The 18402-nt window shown below is 46.6% G+C and overlaps 1 protein-coding gene across 1 annotated transcript in view; it reads left to right on the top strand.

The window, feature by feature from the left end:
- Positions 1–18402, top strand: part of TMEM132C (transmembrane protein 132C) — a 257003-nt gene that overhangs the window by 68286 nt on the left and 170315 nt on the right. Inside the window, exon 2 of the mRNA XM_083589852.1 lies at positions 16645–17533. Coding sequence (XP_083445978.1) covers positions 16645–17533 — 889 coding nt within the window. The remainder of the gene's footprint in view (positions 1–16644; positions 17534–18402) is intronic.

The raw sequence follows: 18402 nt of genomic DNA, 5'->3' as shown, positions 1-18402 counted from the left end.
GCAAACGTAGGCAATGAGCAGGGATAAAAGGAGTTATAGTTCAGCAACATCTGGAGGACCAAAGGTCCCCCACATCTGACCTACGTGCAAAACCAATACACTGTCCCTGAAAGGGGAGTCCCATAGTCAAGACACCACCAAAAAGGCTCTCTCTGTGGCACCCGGTAACCAGCCCCCTTGTCTCAGTTGTGTGAGGGGGGTGTTAGGAGCTTGTCCTACTCTTGAGTAGGACCCTGGCAGAGACACATGCCCAACTGGCATGTTCCCTCCCTCCTGGTCGATCGTTCAGGACCTTCAAAAGCTTTCTTCTGCCCCGAACATCACAGCGACCAATTCCAATAGATATCGGCACACTTAGGGATCCGCAGAGTCTTCGCAGCTTGCATAACAGACCTCAGCAACTCAGCATTTTGGCTAATCTACTTTATTTACATATAAACACACACGGAGCACTGCAACATGGCTCCCTCTCTCTTTAGCATCAGACAACAAAGAGGAAAGAACAAAGGACAATAGTCCTACTTCACAGAACACAGTAACACAAACATCCTGTCTCCGTCACTTCCCACTCTGTGGAGTCAAAACATACACCGTCATGTGAAAGACAAAAATCCCATGACTGTAATCACGGAGCAGGAATTCTAACAGGGGGCACCCCCATGCATGTCCCTGATGATTATCTGAATGTCCAGGCAGGTTTGTATTTAAATTATAAATAATCATGATGTTGGTGGTAGTTCAGACTCAGAATTCCTGAGCTAAATCTATCAGCTTCTCAAATTGGCTAGAATAACAAAACCTTTGGATTGGCCAAGGCCTCATAGAAATAATAGAAGCTTGACCTTTTGCCCTTGACTAGTCAACAGAGCAGTACTTTCACCCCACTGTATAACCTCTTTTTTATATAAAAAAACTAATCAGCAAAATGCCACACACATTTAAAATGTGACCTTGCATTTCTGAAGCATATGTGTTTAAATCTGAAACTTTAGTCCTTTAAAAAAAAGGGGGGGGAACCCAACCTCTTTGAACTTTCCTTTATTTGCTCTGTTCCACAGATGTGGTTAAATTGCTCCATTCTCTTCTCCTCCATTACACAAACTCTGAGCCAGATCTCAATCCAAGCCTGGAAACATATTGGTTTAATCTTGATATTGATTAAGCGAGGGTTGGGTGTTTGGGTTTTTTCATTCTTTTTAGAAAAGTGTTTCAAGATGCTTACATAGGCAATGTCAGAAATGGCTGGAAAATAATGTGGGAAAGTAAGTGTGTGTGTGTGTGTGTGTGTGAGAGAGAGAGAGAGAGAGAGAGAGAGAAGCATCTGAGCACATTTTAAAAAAAACAGGTTAGATGGTTGAATTTTAAGGAGCCTTACCAATTAGTTCACGAGTGTAAGACCTGGCATGGTCATGTTTCTGTGGCTTAAAGACAGGCTTGGTGTTGCCACAGAAGGGTCTGTTCGGAGTCTTGTCCCCTGCCTGCAGATTTCTGAACCATTTTCAGCTTTCAGCTTTGCAAAGCAAGCCTCTAGCCCAAGGATAGCCAACATTTTGCTCTCTGTATGTTTTGAACTTCAGTTCCCATCAGCCCTAGCCAGCATGGCCAGTGGCCAGGAATGATGGGAATTGTAGGTTATAAGATCTGGAGGGCACAAGGTATTTTATTTGAGGAAATAAGAGAAGCCGTGTTAGAAGGCTTGACTAAATTGCTCAATGAGAAGCAAACAGGAAGTTTTTATTTACACTGAGTCAGACCATTGGTCCACCCAGTCCAGTATTGTCTACCACTGAGCCTCTTGGGCTTGCCAATCGTAAAGCCAGCAGTTCGAATCCCCGTGACGGGGTGAGCTCCCCTTGCTTTTTGCTTTGTTTCAGCTCCTGCCAACCTAGCAGTTTGAAAGCATACCAGTGTGAGTAGATAAATAGGTACTGCTGCAGTGGGAAGGTAAACGGCATTTCCGTGTGCTCTGGCTTCTGTCACGGTGTCCTGTTGTGCCAGAAGCAGTTTAATCATGCTGGCCACATGACCCGGAAAGCTGTCTGCAGACAAACACTGGCTCCCTCGACCTGAACGTGGAATTTGACCCCATAATCGAATTGGACTAGACTTAACCATCCAGGGGTCGTTTACCTTTACTTTTGCCTTTACTCTGACTGGCAATGGCTTTCAGACAGGAGCTCTTTGAAGTTCTTCCTGGAGACACCAGAGACTGAGCCAGTGGAGGTTGGTGCCCATTGGGACTGGCAGGTCAGAAGGCTGATCAACAGACGGTGGAGCCAGAGTCAATAATAGACAGAACCAACTGCTTCTAGTTGGCCTCTTCCCTGATGAGTTCTGTAAAGGCAACAGCGAGATGAAAGAGGAGGAGAATAAAGTAATCTGACAGCTAGTGCCACAGGCAGACAGGCTAATGGACCAGCCTCCACTGGTTTGAATCTGGGACCTTTTTGCATGCTAGGCAGATTTTCTACCACAGATGCCCTGCCACTGAGCTGTGGTCCAGTACTGTCTACCATTGTTCTGGCCATCAAAGGCATGTAAATTGTAACAATCTAGAGCAAACAAACACAAACACACATACCTGCAGTAGTGCGTTCCAGGACAGCCAGAACCAGTATGATCAAAGCAAAACCACTGTCATTGATGAAAACCACAGATGAATGGTTTTTTCAGAAATTCACATACTCTGATTGGCGTAAATATCCAAGAAGAGATGCTGGAACAGAATTCTCTGCTGTTTGAATTCTGTTTTGTTGATGGTTTGTGTGTTTGAATGTTCATGCCTGTGATTTCTTGGGGATTTGAGGCTTGTTTGGGATAAATTTTGATATGGAAACCTGAACAGTTAGATGGGGTGGGATTGGTGGGGGGGCATAAAAACTGCAAGGGACACTCAAGCAGCTCCCCCTGGTGGCCCATTGTCCAAGTGCAGAAAGTTCCTGGCTCTGAGAGGAGTCGACTGCTTACTGGCCAGCATTAAAATCGCAAGAGTGAGGCTACAGCAGCAATTGCATCTATTGGCAAATATGAGGGAGCATGTAGACAAGCTATATTCACCCACAGCACATGGGCAGGAAGATCCAGTAATGGAGTTCAGAAGCTTAAGTAAAAGTAGGGAAAGGTAAAAGATCGCTGGACAGTTAAGTCCAGTCAAAGGCAACTATGGGGTTGCGGCACTCATCTCGCTTTCAGGCCAAGGGAGCTGGCATTTGTCCACAGACAACTTTCTGGGTCATGTGGCCAGCAACACTAAGGCGCAATGAGACATGGTGACGGAAACCAGAGGGCACGGAAATGCCGTTTACCTTCCCGCCGCAGCGGTACTTATTTATCTACTTGCACTGGCGTGCTTTTGAACTGCTAGGTTGGCAGGAGTTGGGACAGAGCAATGGGAGCTCACTCCATCATGGGGATTCGAACCGCCGACCTTCCGATCGGCAAGCCCAAGAGGCTCAGTGGTTTAAACCACAGCGCCACCCACGTCCCTAGTACCTTAAGTGGGAGTAAGTTGGCACTTCCTCCAAATGAGAACAATTGATTGCAATGATGTGGAAGCCTATGGCTCTCTTGACCTTGTTGGACCCCAACTCCCATCAGCTCAAGCCAGCATGACTAAAGAAGAGCCATACTGGATCGAACCAAAGGTCCATCTAGTCCAGCACCCATTTCTCATAGAGGACAACCAGATGCCTCAATGGGAAGCCACCCAGGCAAAACCACTCAAGGAGGGCACAGCACAGGGCCATATAAGGGTATGGCTTGGGGATAAGGAGCAGAAGAGGCCTGAAAGGCTGCATTCAGTCCCTGGGGTTTTTTTTGTTTCCCACATCTGGTTTACACCAATTTGACCATGGCTTTGTAGAGCTCCAGACAGGGATATTTATGTCAGTCTACCTGGTGGACGCGGGTGGTGCTGTGGGTTAAACCACAGAGCCTAGGACTTGCCAATCAGAAGGTTAGCAGTTCGAATCGCCGTGACGGGGTGAGCTCTGATTGCTCGGTCCCTGCTCCTGTCAACCTAGCAGTTCAAAACCACATCAAAGTGCAAGTAGATAAATAGGTACCGCTCCGGCGGGAAGGTAAACGGCATTTCCGTGCACTGCTCTGGTTCGCCAGAAGTGGCTTAGGCATGCTGGCCACATGACCTGGAAGCTGTACACCAGCTCCCTCGGCCTGTAAAGCGAGATGAGTGCCACAACCCCAGAGTCGGTCATGACTGGACCTAATGGTCAGGGGTCCCTTTACCTTACTTTACCTGATGATGCCAGAGATTGAAACAGGGATCTTCTGCACACAAAACATACCCTCATGGAAGATAAGGCTACCAATGGCTACTAGCTTTGCCCCCGCAGTCGGTGGTCTTGATGCTTCTGAATACCAGCTGCTGGAAAGCACAGGAGGAGAGTTCTTGTGCTTGAGTCCTGCTTTCAGGTTTCCCATAGGCATCTGGTTGAACCAATATGAGAACAGGATAATGGCCTTGATGAGCCACAGGCCTGATCCTGCAGGCTCATCCTATGTTATTATGCCCTGTCACTGAGCTGTATCTCTCTGGAGGGAGAAGATCCAGGATAGAAGTCTGGATGACTTCAAAGGGTTTTCATGAACCATCAAGGCACCCTGCAAGCACTGTGTGTGGCAGTTCCTTTCGCAATCTCCCAAATGGTTAAAAAAAAGCAAGCTGAAAGATTTCCCGAGCCAGTGTTTCCCTTTACCTGCACTGCTGCAGCCACAGTAAATGGGAACAGACGCTTTAGCTCTGAGCATCTCTGCTTTCAATTCAGCCTGAGCAGGCATGCTATGAAATGAGATCACCGTTGGCGGGAACAATGGGAGGGGAGAAACATTCTACAAAGGATCATGTTTGAAAACACAAAATAAATGACTACCTTCTGTTCAGTAATCAGAAAAAGAATATCTTGGGATTTTTTATTTTTATTTTGCTAAGTTCCAAGAAAGAAATTAGGTCGTTCCACATCTAAGGCCATTGTTTGCAATTGTGCTTAGGTTTCGCCCAGATCTGATGTTCTTGGTATTCCAGATCTAACCCCCTGTGATGATGGCTGTGATGTGAAGTTCCATGATTCTGCCTCTGACAGTGGTGCTTGGTGCCCATTTAGGCTTCTGGGGGCAGAATTCAGGGAGCCCCAATAACAAGTGGAGCTGGAGCCAATGACAAGGAGAACCAACTTGTAACAGATTTGTCCCCATCCTCCTTCTCCTTGCTGAGTTCTACAAGAGCAAGACTAAGGAGGACGAGAAAACTGGCACCCCCAGGACTGGCTGTAAGTACAGAGGCAGACAGATCGGGACTTGGTGAGGGCAAACTGAGGTTGACCACTTGCCCTAACAAACCAGCCTCCACTGTAGTAGGACTCTTCAATCTGACAACCTCTTTTAAAACAAACAAGCAGATCAGTGGGTGGAGCCAAGATGTGGATCTTAAGAGGTGTGGAAAGGCCATAGCTCAGTGGTAGAACATCTGTTCTGCATGCAGAAGACCTCTGATTCAATCCCTGGTATCTCCAGGTGGGGCTGGGAATATCCCCTGCCTGAAAACCTGGAAAGCCACTTCCAGTCAGTGTAGATCGGGGTGGCCAACTCCCAAGAGATTGCAATCTACTCACAGTGTTAAAAACTGGCAGTGATCTACCCCCTTTTGGGGGGTTCAGGTCAAAGTTGTTGAGTTTTTCTTAGGAAGGAAAGCCCTGTTTTGGGGGGTGCAGGGCAAAAATGTCAAGCTTTTTTAGGGGAGCCAAAGTTGAGCTTCTTTGGGGAGCCGGTGATCTACCAGTGATCTACTGGCAGATCACGATCTACCTGTTGGATGTGGCTGGTGTAGATGATATGAAGCTAGATGACGCAAGGGTCTGACTTGGTATATGGAAGCTTCCTATGTATGTCCCTGTGTGTTGCAAAATTGGAAGTGCAAAATTGGAAGGCTAACTCCATTCCCATCCTCATAATAGTTCAGAACAATGAAATAAGGTCAGCTTTGCTTTAAAATGATAACCAAGTGAAATTTCCCCCATTCCTACTAGGGAAGGATCTCTGTCCCCTTGATCACTTCAGTGTCCCCTTAATTTCCCCCCTCCAGTTTTGCAGTATTGTTTTTGAGGTGGAGCAATTAGACTAGTGCAAAGTATTTAAGATGTGGCCACACCATCAATTTGTACCAAGGAATTATGATTCTAGCAAAAAGGTTAGGGGGCAGATGCAAGAAGCCCCTTGACTTGACCTGTTGTGAGGGTCAACAGTGCACCAAGTGCTAGAAAAGCAACTTATTTCATTCAGCTGCATGTTAGTAATTCCCATATCTGATAGATCCAGAAAGATGATTATTTTTAAGCATTGGACAGGATGCAAAACAACCTTCAGCCTTTCCTTTCTTAGGCTGTGATGAAGTGCAATGTTAGCAGCAGAGGAGGGGAAAACAGTTCTGAAGAATCTATCCTCTGCCCCCCCCCCCCCCCCCGGTAACCTGGTTTTAATTATTCCCTTTTTATGAGCTCAGTTCCAAAGTCAGACATCAATCGGGAGGCCCCCTCTTCTGAAGTTTTCCTGTTCTGCTGGGTGCTTGGAAGAAAGAAATCGGCGGGGGGAGAAATGACTCTTCTGTATGTTAATCAGGAGTTGGTAATGGAAACCAGCCCAGAGATGTTGACTTAGACTGGTTCTTTGCCAAGAGAAAGGTGAAAGTTCAGGCATCAGCTCAGGTTGCCAAGGCTCGTTCTGAGGGGTGGAACAGGGGTGGCAGAGTCTGGGCAGTGGGGGGGAATGCCTGTTAATAGTTTCTCATTAAGAGCTGCTGCGTTATGTTTCAACTACAATTCTTTTGGGTTCCAAAAGAATTCTTTTGGGTTTCAACTACAAAACATTTTGTTGTTGTTTAAATGTGATACCAAAGAGAATGACAGGTTTACCAGTAAATAAAAGGACTGCAATTAATAATTGGCAGACTGGGAGGCACAAACGACCATTCAATAGCATCCCAGATACTTGGCCCTGTGGGTGCAACTTGTGGCTTTGATGCTCAGCCACAAACATGGTGCCATAGGGAGCTGGCCACAGGCTGAGGCACATGGGCCACTGCTGCAGATTTTACTCCAGGGTAAATGGATTCTTTCCCACCTGTCATCACTACAGTCTAGAATTTGAATGGTCTTTGCTCCTGGAAACTCCCTGCTTAGATATTTTATGCCTCAAGAGTGTTTTGTTAGCGGGGGAGCTCTGTTTTCATGGCTACTGATTTTAAGGCAGTGTTTGCATCTGGCAAAATGGTGCCGTTGTGGCAAACCACTGAGCCACGGAGGTTTAGTTCAGTGGTGTGGTGTCCTAGGGGAGGGGGGGATCAAAGATCCAATACTATTTCAGTAGCAGGGTCCCGGTTTCCAGCTTCCTAGAGCTGCTCAATGAGTATGAATCAGGAGGTGTTTAGCCATTGTATGCTCCAAAGCTAAGCATTTAGGAATACTGAAAACACACATTATGTGCAACTTCTGTTAGATACAATGAAACTTCATGAAAAACACAACTTGAGTCACTCAGCAAGAAGATACTAAAAAGGTAAAGGGACCCTTGACCATTAGGTCCAGTCGCGGACAACTCTGGGGTTGCAGCACTCATCTCGCTTTACTGGCCAAGGGAGCCAGCGTACAGCTTCCGGGTCCTGTGGCCAGCATGATTAAGCTGCTTCTGGCGAACCAGAGCAGCGCACAGAAACACCGTTTACCTTCCCGCTGGAGCGGTACCTATTTATCTACTTGCACTTTGACAAGCAGTTCAAAAGAAGATACTAGAACGCTCCAAACCACTTGCCGATATATGTGCAGAGAAAATAGAAGCTCTACCTGAAAGTCAACAAATTGAGATCTGTATTGATTGTTGAAATGCATCCCTAATTATCGTTATTGTATAATTAGAAGATGATTGTATAATCTTAGAAAGTTGTATATTCTTAGAAGGGGTGTGGCAGTGCATCCTGGCTTATGTGACACTCAAAGGGGATGAGAAAAAAATGTGGAGGAGAAGGTCTATCAATGGCTAGCCCAAACTGCTAAATAGGACTGCTATCTTAAAGGCAGGGTGAATTCCAGTTGGCAGGGATGAACAGCAGGCAGAGTGTTGGCTTCCGTTGTTGCTCTCGTTGTTGTCTTTCCAGAGGTTGACTTTTCTGCAAAGCAGGATGTTGGATTTAGGGTGCATCCTTTGTTCTCAAAAAAGATGGTGTTCCTATTTAGGAGAGCTGAGTTTTTATAAGGTTGGATCTGCCTAGTCCAGGGATCAGCAAACCTTTTCAGCAGGGGGCCAGTCCTCTGCCCCTCAGACCTTGTGGGGGGGCCAGACTATATTTTGAAGGGAGGAAAATGAACAAATTCCTATGCCCCACAAATAACCCAGAGATGCATTTTAAATAAAAGGACACATTCTACTCATGTAAAAACATACTGATTCCCAGACCGTCCATGGGCCTGATTTAGAAGGTGATTGGGCTGGATCCGGGCCCCGGGCCTTAGTTTGCCTACCCATGGCCTAGTAGTCAGTCCCCTTAAGCTAGCTGCAGCTCTGAAACAGTAGCCTTATTATGACACCCACAACTCTAAGTTAGTAGCTGCAGTACCTCCTTCTGGCCAGCAGCACTGGTGACACCCAAGCGCAGTGGACAGTGCAACAGCAGCAGCTGCTGCCTCTTGTGACCAGCTGCAAAAATGCCACAGAAAAGGAGGGCACAAAAGCCTGGTTTTCAATTCTCTGCCTGGAGATCCTTAGAGACGTGGAGCTTTTTGCTGGAAGCACCTTCAAGTATAGCCGGTGTTGGTGTTTCCATGATGGCAATGGCAGGGTCATGGTCCTTGCTTCTGATTAAAATGGGTTCTATTTTTATACTGCCTCTGAGCTATTAATTCAGCAGAGCAATCCATTAATGGTGGTGGCCCTAATTGAAAGGGGGAGAAAAATTCATTGCCATTAAGGAAAGAAAGGAGGGGGGGGGAATGACATCGGATCCAGGATTTGCCTTCCTCTTCTCTCCTCCCCCTCTTTAATTAGCTGGCCTAACATAAAGAAACAATGCATTAAAGGAGCAGCCTGACAGGGGAAACATCAGAACAATGCAGTCCTAATTAGGAAACGTCTGCATTATTTCTCTCCCCCACCCACCCCTATATCATAAAGGCATGACCTATTTTATTTGTATTAACTTGATGGAGCATATAAAGTAGCAGGAGACATAAACAGCAGTGGCGCTGAGCATCACTCTGACAGAACCTCCCCTGCCCTCAACCTGCAGGTCTCCTTAATAACAGGTGACAAGCTATTGTCCTACAACCATGCAAGGCTGATGCTCAGAGCGATACATTTTCCTGCTGGTGGTTCTCTCATTGATTCTGGAGCAGTGGTGGCTGATGATTGTTGGAACTGGTAGGGTCGAGTGTAGGAAGGCCAGCTGGAGGTGGAGTCAGTGAGAGGCAGAGCCAAATAATTCCACTTTCATCCCCATCCTCCTCCCTTCTTAGTTCTACAAGGACAACATGGAGACTAAGGAGGAGGAAGAAGCTGGCAGCTAGAGCCAACCCTAGGAGTGATTGTAGGTAAGAAGGCAGGCAGGTGGGGGCTAGCTGAGAGTAGACTAAGTTTGGTGGGGCAGTATGTCATGTACGCTGATGGACCAGCCTCCACTGCCTTTATATTTGCAATAAGTCCTGGGGGTGGCAGTGGCTCTCAGCTTCCTTGTTGTCACCCTTATAGAACTCACCATTAGTTGGCCTTGTCTGCCACTGGCTCTGGTGCCGTCTACTGTAGACCCCCTGCCTTCCACCCCACCAGTCCCAATGTGCACCAGCCTCCACTCAGTTTTCCTTGGTATAAAGTGGCTTCTTATGTGCGTACGCCCGCCTTTAAAAGAGGAGTTTGGTGGAAGAGAAGCAGAAACTGATGAGTCCAAGGGTGACTGACATCTGTGTCACTGGCCACAACAATCAGAAAGCGAAGGGTCTGCCTCTCAGTGTCAGGATATGTGCTTTGCATGCAGAAGGTCCTAGGTTCAATTCTTGACATCACCAGTTAAAAGGCATATGAGGTTGAAAGGCTGGGAAAGAGCTTTGCTAATGCAATGGATAAGTTAGTATTGGTCTAGGTGGACTAATGGCTCTAGTCCTTTTAACGGAGATGTCAGGGATTGGACCTGGAGTCTTCTAAAGACAAAGCATGTCAGTGGCACAGGTGCCTGCTTGCCTTGAGCACCTCAACTCCTGTTTCCCTCCCATGCTTCAATAAGAGAAACGTCTGGTCTACCAGTGAGCTATGATTCTTCCCATAGGTAGTTCCCCCCCCCCCGGGGATAGTGAATCTGTAGCCTTCCAGATGCTGTTGGAGCCCAACTCTCATCATCCTAGTAGGGCTTATGGGAATTGGAGTGCAGCAACATCTTCAACCTTTTCAGACCTGGAACCCACTTTTAAACCAAACATGTAATCGGAGACCCATTTTTTAACCTGTTACCATATATTTGCATTGTGTTAGTGCTGCTTTTTCAATCCACCTTGGATCAGGTCATGACCCACTAGTGGAGACCAGTGATCTAGAGGGTCACAGAACTTCTCAGTTCAAGCTCTGGGGTCCCTTAGAGCAATCTACTCATTCAATGTGATTCTGTTGTTCAGATGCATGAGATCATATCGCAGTGAAACTTCAGCCATACCAGTGTGGACTCTCAAAAGAATTATGCAGGAAATGTGGAAGTTTAAGTGTTGAGAGTGGAGGGTTGTTTCCTGTTCATTCTTCTTAAAATGCCCTTTAATGTCTAATGGTGGGAGGAGGTTGGACTGACCACTGCCATCTTAGAAAAGTATCATGGATTGATTTAACGTTCCATGACAGGGCGCTGACTCTGATTTATGTATTGCAAGGAGAATTTGGCCTTTTACTCCAAATAGCCCCCTTTTTAAAAAAACTCTGGATATACTCGTGCCCTTTCATCCCACTGGCCTGTCTTTCTCTTCACCTCCTGGCTAATTCTCACAAATGATGTGCAAGCTGGCTATAGACCTTGTGGGATTCTTGTGATTGAAACCTGTGAACCTCTCCTATCCTGCCGGTCGATGACCTTACAGAAGCTGCCTCCTGATGGAGGTTGGTGAAGGTTATGTTGAAAACAAACAAACAAATAAAGCACATTGACTCTTACAGGGCTGACATAACCACTTCTGATCTTGGTGAAGTTAATGGACACATTGAAATGTGTTAAAATAGATGGGAAGTTTGAGGCATATGATTTAGGTTCTTCACACATATACACACACCTATTCTGGATTAGACTGTCCAGGGTCTGTCCTTTTTTGAAATGGATCTCTATTTGATAGGATGGAGCAAAAATGTCCTCCCTGCTTTTATGCCACAAAAGGTATGTGTGCGTGTGTCTGTTTGCAGGGATTTCAAGGGTGCAGGAAAACACTTCACGGTGTTCCCATACACTCCCCAGTCTCCTCACTGCTGCTGTATGCATAATCATGAATGTCACACTACATCCCTGATATACAGTGATTCATCTCTGTAATGTATGAAATCTGATTCCGTCTTTGTCAGATGAGACCTCTTATTTCTGCTGGTACAAGTGCCCATGGAATCCTGGGCAAGGTCTGGGGAAATTCAGCCTGGAGCAAAGGTCAGCCAGTGGCAGGAAGCATGAAGCAAATAGCACAGCACTGGTTCAAGGTAGCTGGTTAAATTTGGGCATTTCAGGACCCAGGAGAGCTCTGCAAAACAGGAGGAGTTTTTCTGACAAACTGCAAAACTCAGCTGAGTCCTTATATCTATAAGATGATGAGTACCAAAACTTTACCCTTCTACTGAGGTTGTGTAGAATTTAAATGCCCTCACTACTTCTGCCATCTCCATCAGGACAGGTAGCTTGATGATGATGATGATGATGATTTCTCCTTGGGGAGAGCATTCTACAAGCAGGGAAAAGGTAAAGGTAAAGGTACCCCTGCCCATACGGGCCAGTCGTGTCTGACGCTGGGGTTGTGCGCCCATCTTGCTTAAGAGCTGTCTGGAGGCCAGCGCTGTCTGGAGACACTTCCGGGTCACGTGGCCAGCATGACTAAGCTGCTCTGGCGAGCCTGCACCAGCGCAGCACACAGAAACGCCATTTACCTTCCCGCTAGAAAGCGGTACCTATTTATCTACTTGCACTTTGACGTGCTTTCGAACTGCTAGGTGGGCAGGAGCTGGGACCGAACGATGGGAGCTCACCCCGCCGCGGGGATTCGAACCGCCGACCATACGATCAGCAAGTCCTAGGCGCTGAGGTTTTACCCACAGCGCCACCCGCGTCCCACAAGCAGGGAGCTACTTCAGAAAAGGCCCATTCTTGTATTGCCACCCTCCAAATCTCTCATGGAGGAGGCATGTCAGATGATGATTGCAGGGTCTGGGTCTGTTTATATGGAGAGGGGTGGTCCTTAAAGTACAGCAGTCCTGAGCTGCTTAAGGCTTTATAGGTCAAAACCAGCACTTTGAATTGGGTCAGGAAACTAATTGGCAGCCAGTGTAGTCGGGCCAGAATTGGCATTATATGCTCAAACTGTCTTGCCCTGGTGAGCAACCAGGCCGCTGAATTCTGCACCAGCTGGAGTTTCTGAACTGTCTTCAGAGGCAGCCCCATATATAAAACATTGGAGTAATCTAACCAAGGGGTTACCAGAGCATAGGCAACAAATGTTAGGCTATCCCTGTCTAGAGAGGGGTGCAGCTGGGCCACCAGCCAAAACTGGTGGAAGTCACACTCTGCCACTGCGGCCACCTGAGCCTAAAGCAACAGTAATGGGTCCAAAAGTACCCTCAAAATGTGTACCCATTCCTTCAGAGGGAGTGTAACCCCATCAGGAGCAGGCATCTTCCCATCTGTCTGGTTTAGGAAACTTGGATCAATGTCTTAGCTAAAGCCTGGCCATGTTCATTATACTCTGCCTTGATTTGCCTGTTTGCAGCCTATAGAACTATGCTGGAACACTATACTGGATTCACCAATAAACCATGACCTCCAGTCATGGTGACAGTTTGAGTTCTAAGTCCTTGGGGGAGATTAGGACACTACTACCGAAGAAAAGCTCCTCTCACCAGAATTGTCACAAGGTTGGGTTACAATCAGACCTTTCAAATTCTTTGAAAACATTGAGTGGCATTCAATGCTACTCCTACTCAGAGCAGACTTATTGAAAGTAATGGGCACAACTAACTTAGCTCAATTAATTTTATCAGGTCTACTGTGAGTAGGAATTAACTGACTTCTACCCATTGGAACTTGCAAGTGGACTACATTTCAGAATGCCGTCATATCTCTGTAGGCACATTTAATCCCACCTTCCCACACACCCCAACAAAACTATTTTGGTCACTGCATTTGGGTTACCTTTGTGTAGAGCTTATTTCAGCACAAAGGGCTCATGTGGCTTTGTCCACAGATTTCCAGCATTTGATCTGTGTCAGTAAAGGCTCCCGAAACATCGATGGATGGCGAAGCATCCCTGCAGGGGAGGGTGAAAATAGAAAATCCCCTTTATTACAGGGGTTGCAATTTTCACTTCACGGCAGCGGGCCGGTAATAAGCACCCAACCAAGATATTAGAGTCTAGCCCAGAGGAATTTAATAAAAAGGTCTTCAGGATGCTTAGACTTCATGGCTCTGTCTGGGCCCTGCTTGATATCTCATCCGTGACCTCTGTGCAATCAGGGTTAAGTAAGGATCATGCTGTGCCTAAGCCTTTAAATGAAAAGGTCTGATTAACTGTCAAGAATATCTACTGTCAGGAACCTTTGGCTTTTTATGTGCCTGCCCTGTGTGGTAAACCACTACAGCTTCAGCATCCTCAGGCTGGACATTGGGCCTCTGACAAAGGGAGAGCTATAGAAGCCTTTGTGTTTCCATTGGAACCTGATGGCTAGAACTCTGGATTTTTAAATTGGAGGTGGACATGGATTCAGCAGGTGTAGAAGTATCTGTACATTGTTTTGAATCCTATCCTTAGGGGTGTGTTGTTGTTGCTTTTTGTGAGGGTGTTGTTGTCATGGAGGTGCTGGGTTCAGGATTCAAATTCCTGAGGATATAGGCTTTACCATTCAGTTTCTTTTAAATAAAAAAATAATCATAGTCCTTATGTCTATGACGAAATGCTAGAAATTGTGTGGGCATTGTTTACTCAAATCCCAGAAGCCAAGAGAGGTTGCTGATTAAGGTGTCCAGTGGTTGCTGGGAACGGGTGTGTGAATTTCAGCATCCCCCAGCTCCCCATGTCTAGCAAAATCAAAATATATATTCTATTCTTGTTTGATTGCTATTACTATTTCCTATTGCATTTTCTGGCTCTTAATGGCAGTTTGCTCATTTGGAAGGAACAAATCCTGCCACCTATCTCTCCAACATGAATTAAATATGAAGGTCCATCACCTTAAATTAACATTCTGGAGTTGTGGCACTCATTGCTATTTTCCTATCCCTGCCTCATCAGAAGAAAGTATCTCCCTTTATTGCTTTTCACTTGCTAGCATCCCACCTAGTTCTGTGCTTGTACAAAGGCAGACGGGTGCTGATGCGTTTGTGTTGCAATGCCTTGGTAGAATATTGATGAATCTGGCTGTCTTTTCAATGGTGGCGGAACTGAGAATTTGCAACCTGTAAATCATAAAATTAGGTTTTAGTGGGTTATTAAACAGCTTAAATCTTCTCTTTTAAAAAAAGAATGTGAAACATGAGCAAAACTAAACCTGAGATGTCAAGATCCATATCTGAGCCATGACTCAGTGGTAGAGCATCTGCTTTGCAGATTTTTTTGCAGGTTCAATCCCTGGCATCTCCAGGTAGAGCTGGGGAAAACTCTCTTCTGGGAACCCTGGAGAGCCAAGATGGACCAGTGAAATGACAGCTTCCTATGATCTGTCACTGCCATCACTGTGGTGTGCTAGGAAGGTGAGAAGGAGGGATGAGGTGGCAGCAAGGTTGGCAAGGTTCAAACACACCAGCAGGAGTGCCGCATTTGCTTTGCTGGTGTGTTTGCACTATGCTGCCCTTTGTTTCTTCCCCTCTTCCTCTGGTTTGTCACTGTGACAATGCGGATGGGGGGCCAGGGAAGCGGTTCCACCCTGCCCCAACCACTACAAGTGAGATCCTTGCAGCTCTCTGAGCCTCTGCAAGCTCCCAGCATTGCTAATCTCTAATAGCAACCAGGCGACAGTCTCTACCTTGTGTTGACCTCCCTCTAGACACAAGGCTGCATAGGGTACACAGCGTGGGAGAGTAAATAATCTTGAAGAGGAAAGCTGCCTGCACTGCCTGCACTATCAACTGGGTAAACCCTGGCAGCCAGACTGGAATACCATAGAGCAATTGAGCTATAATTTTGGCGTTGAAGATCTTAAGGGCAGGAGGGATATGTGATGTTTGTATGTGATGCCAATAAAAGGTATGATGATGATGATAATAGCAACTATGCTCCAAGATGCAAGACTATGATAAATCCAGTTTATTTCAGCTCAATAATAATTTGCCTGATGGTAGATTTGGGTCAGAATAAAAGATTCAGGACAGACAACAGAAAGAGCTTTCACACGGGGCATAGCTAAACTGTGGAATTTGACCCTACTAAATGTAGTTTTGGCCACCAACTTGAATGGCTTTAAAAGGAGATTAGACTAATTTATGGAGCGGGAGGTTATTAATAGCTATCAGCATGATGGCTATGTTTTACCTGTGCTACTGGGGGCAGCATGTTTCAGAATACCATTTGGTGGTGATCACAAGGGGGGAGAATGCTGTTATGTTCAGGTCTTGCTTGCAGGCTTCCCAGAGGCATCTGGTTGGCTGCTGTGAAAACAGGATGCTGGGCTAGATGGACCTTTGATCTGATCCAGCAGGGCTCTTCTTATGTTCAGACAAAGGAAAGTTATTTATCACATAGGGCATTTTTAATCAAATCCGCTGCCACAAGATATAATGATAACCCCTGGCTTAGATCGTTGAAATGGGAGATTGGACAAATTCAGGAAGGAAGAGGTACATTCAAGGCGGGTACAGAGCAGGTTATGGTCTGGAGAGAGAACATGTTGCCTCAAGACAGTCCAGGGGGCCAGATAGAGAAAAGTTGAGGTCTGCATCTGGCCCCTGGACATGATGTTCCCCACTCCTGATACTTCTCCACCCCTGAGACACTGATTGATAAAACTTCATTTGCAGCCATATCTGCATCTGGTCTGGAGAAATCCCAGATCCCAAACTGAATTGGGCTGATCTGGGATTTGTCCAGAGTGGGTTGAGGCAACCCTGGGTTGCACTGGACAGGGTCAGAGTCATCCAGGGTGCTCTGGATCTGTCAAGGAGGGGATATGAAGCATGTGGTGGGGAGGGGAGACAGCGAATGGGTGGTGATGTAGTCCAGGAATCTCTCCCCCTGCCCCCACAACAGCCAACCTTAGCAGGTTGCAAGGTCCCTAATTCCATCCAAGCCTCAGATCATGCTGGGCATGGAGTGATCAAGGACACAAAATTGGGCCCTGAACCAAACTGGAGCTTTCTTGCACAAATAGCTAACTGGGCATTGTCTTGTCTGACCCATCTTGTTCTTTGTTTTTTGCCTCCTTCTTTGCCAACAGTGACCATTGGCCGCGGGGCCTCAGACAATGTTCAGAAGTTTTCCTCTCTGCCAACATATCTACCTGTAAGATATCAGATCTCCAGCACCGAGAGTTCGTTTTTCCTCAAAGAAACTAACCAGGAGTTCATGCGGAACTCCAGTTTGCAATCTCGGATGGAGACCTTCTTCACCTACAAAGCCAAGAAGACCCCTGTGATCAATGCTAGTTATGGGCCCTTCTCTGTGGAACAGGCTGTGCCCCAGGACCTGCTGCTGACCTCAAGCTTTTTTGGATCCACCAACAAATTTACGTTCAATTGGAAGCTGAAAGCATACATCATGAGTGAAAAGGTCTATTTGACCAGGCCCAAAGTCCAAGTTCTTTTTTACATTGTGGGAAGAGATTGGGATGACTACAGCATGACAGAGCAGCTGCCTTGCATGCGAGTCTTTGCCTTTCGGGAAACACGGGAGGTTCGGGGCAGCTGCAGATTGAAGGGTCACCTCGGCTTGTGTGTGGCTGACCTGGAACTTCAGCCCACCTGGTTTAACCCAGCAACGGTTGTCACCGGCCGCAAAAAAGCATCCAATCAGTCTGAAGGGAGCTCAGTGGAGCTTTACTACACCATTCAGCCTGCAGATGAAAATACAGAGTGTACTTCGGAAGACATCCGTAAGGGGAATGCCATCCGCCCAGGGAAGGAAGGGTCAGGGGAAACCATGTCCCACTTGCAGAGAATTGGTTCCATCACTCTCTACAGGACCCCGGAGAGCTCTCAGCTGACAGAGCTGTGGCTGGACAGCAACGTCGTCATCTGGTTGCCAGCGAAACCCATCAGACAAGGAGAAGTTGTGAGTGCTTTGGTGACGGTCACCAACAACATCACTGTGGACCAATTCATCCTGAGGTATAATGAGTTTGCATGTCTGCTCTGTGTTGTGTTGCTGGGTGTGATTGGCGGGTGGGTTGGCTTTTCAGCTGGCTGCTCTCTGCTGACACTGGCAAGCTTAGATTGGGGGAAAGGCAGTAGCCAAGTGGCAGAGCATCTGCTTTGCATGCAGAAGGTCCCAGGTTCCATCTTTGGAATCTCCAGGTAGGGCTGGGAATGTGCTTCGTCTGAAACCCAGAAAGCCACTGTCAGTCAGTGGAGACAGTGCAGAGCTACATGGACCAATAACCTGACTCTGCACGAGACATCTTCCTAGGTTTCTGCTTCCCAGATGAAAACTTTAACCGAAAATATTGGGCAAGCTTTATTTATGTATTTTTCCTTTGATTTCTATGCTTTACAGTCAAGGGATGTTTGAGATAAAGGTCACAACTGCTCTTCCAGTGCTTTAGGCAACTGAAGGTTTCCCCAAGGATTCCACACATGAACATATTTATGTCTCAAGCTTATATGAATTACATTAATGCAGGACAGATCATAGTGGAGAGGGGGGACATAGCTTTTTGGGGCAGATAGCCCTCCGGAGGCTAGAAACAGAAAATAATTTCTAAAAGAGAGTTGAAGGATTATGATCTTGCTATTGTTGCTTCTAGTTTGTAGACTGTCACAGCCAGGGCCAATTAGTGAGTTGGCATGCCTGAATCTTGACCAGTGGCTATGGTTCTAGCCCAAAAACCCCGATGTAGGTGAATATGAATGCAGCTCTGGGACATTTTTCAGAGCAGGGTTAAAGACATCTTCTGCTGGAATGCTTGGGTAACTGATGGGCCCCGCCTGCTCTGTCGACCAAATGAGGTGATAACAAGGCTTTCAAGTTTGTTTGTGAC

Source organism: Podarcis filfolensis (assembly GCF_964270895.1).
Source record: "Podarcis filfolensis genome assembly, chromosome: 16".
In the NCBI taxonomy this organism is placed as follows: Eukaryota; Metazoa; Chordata; class Lepidosauria; order Squamata; family Lacertidae; genus Podarcis; species Podarcis filfolensis.
This window is presented reverse-complemented; position numbering and strand designations above follow the sequence as displayed.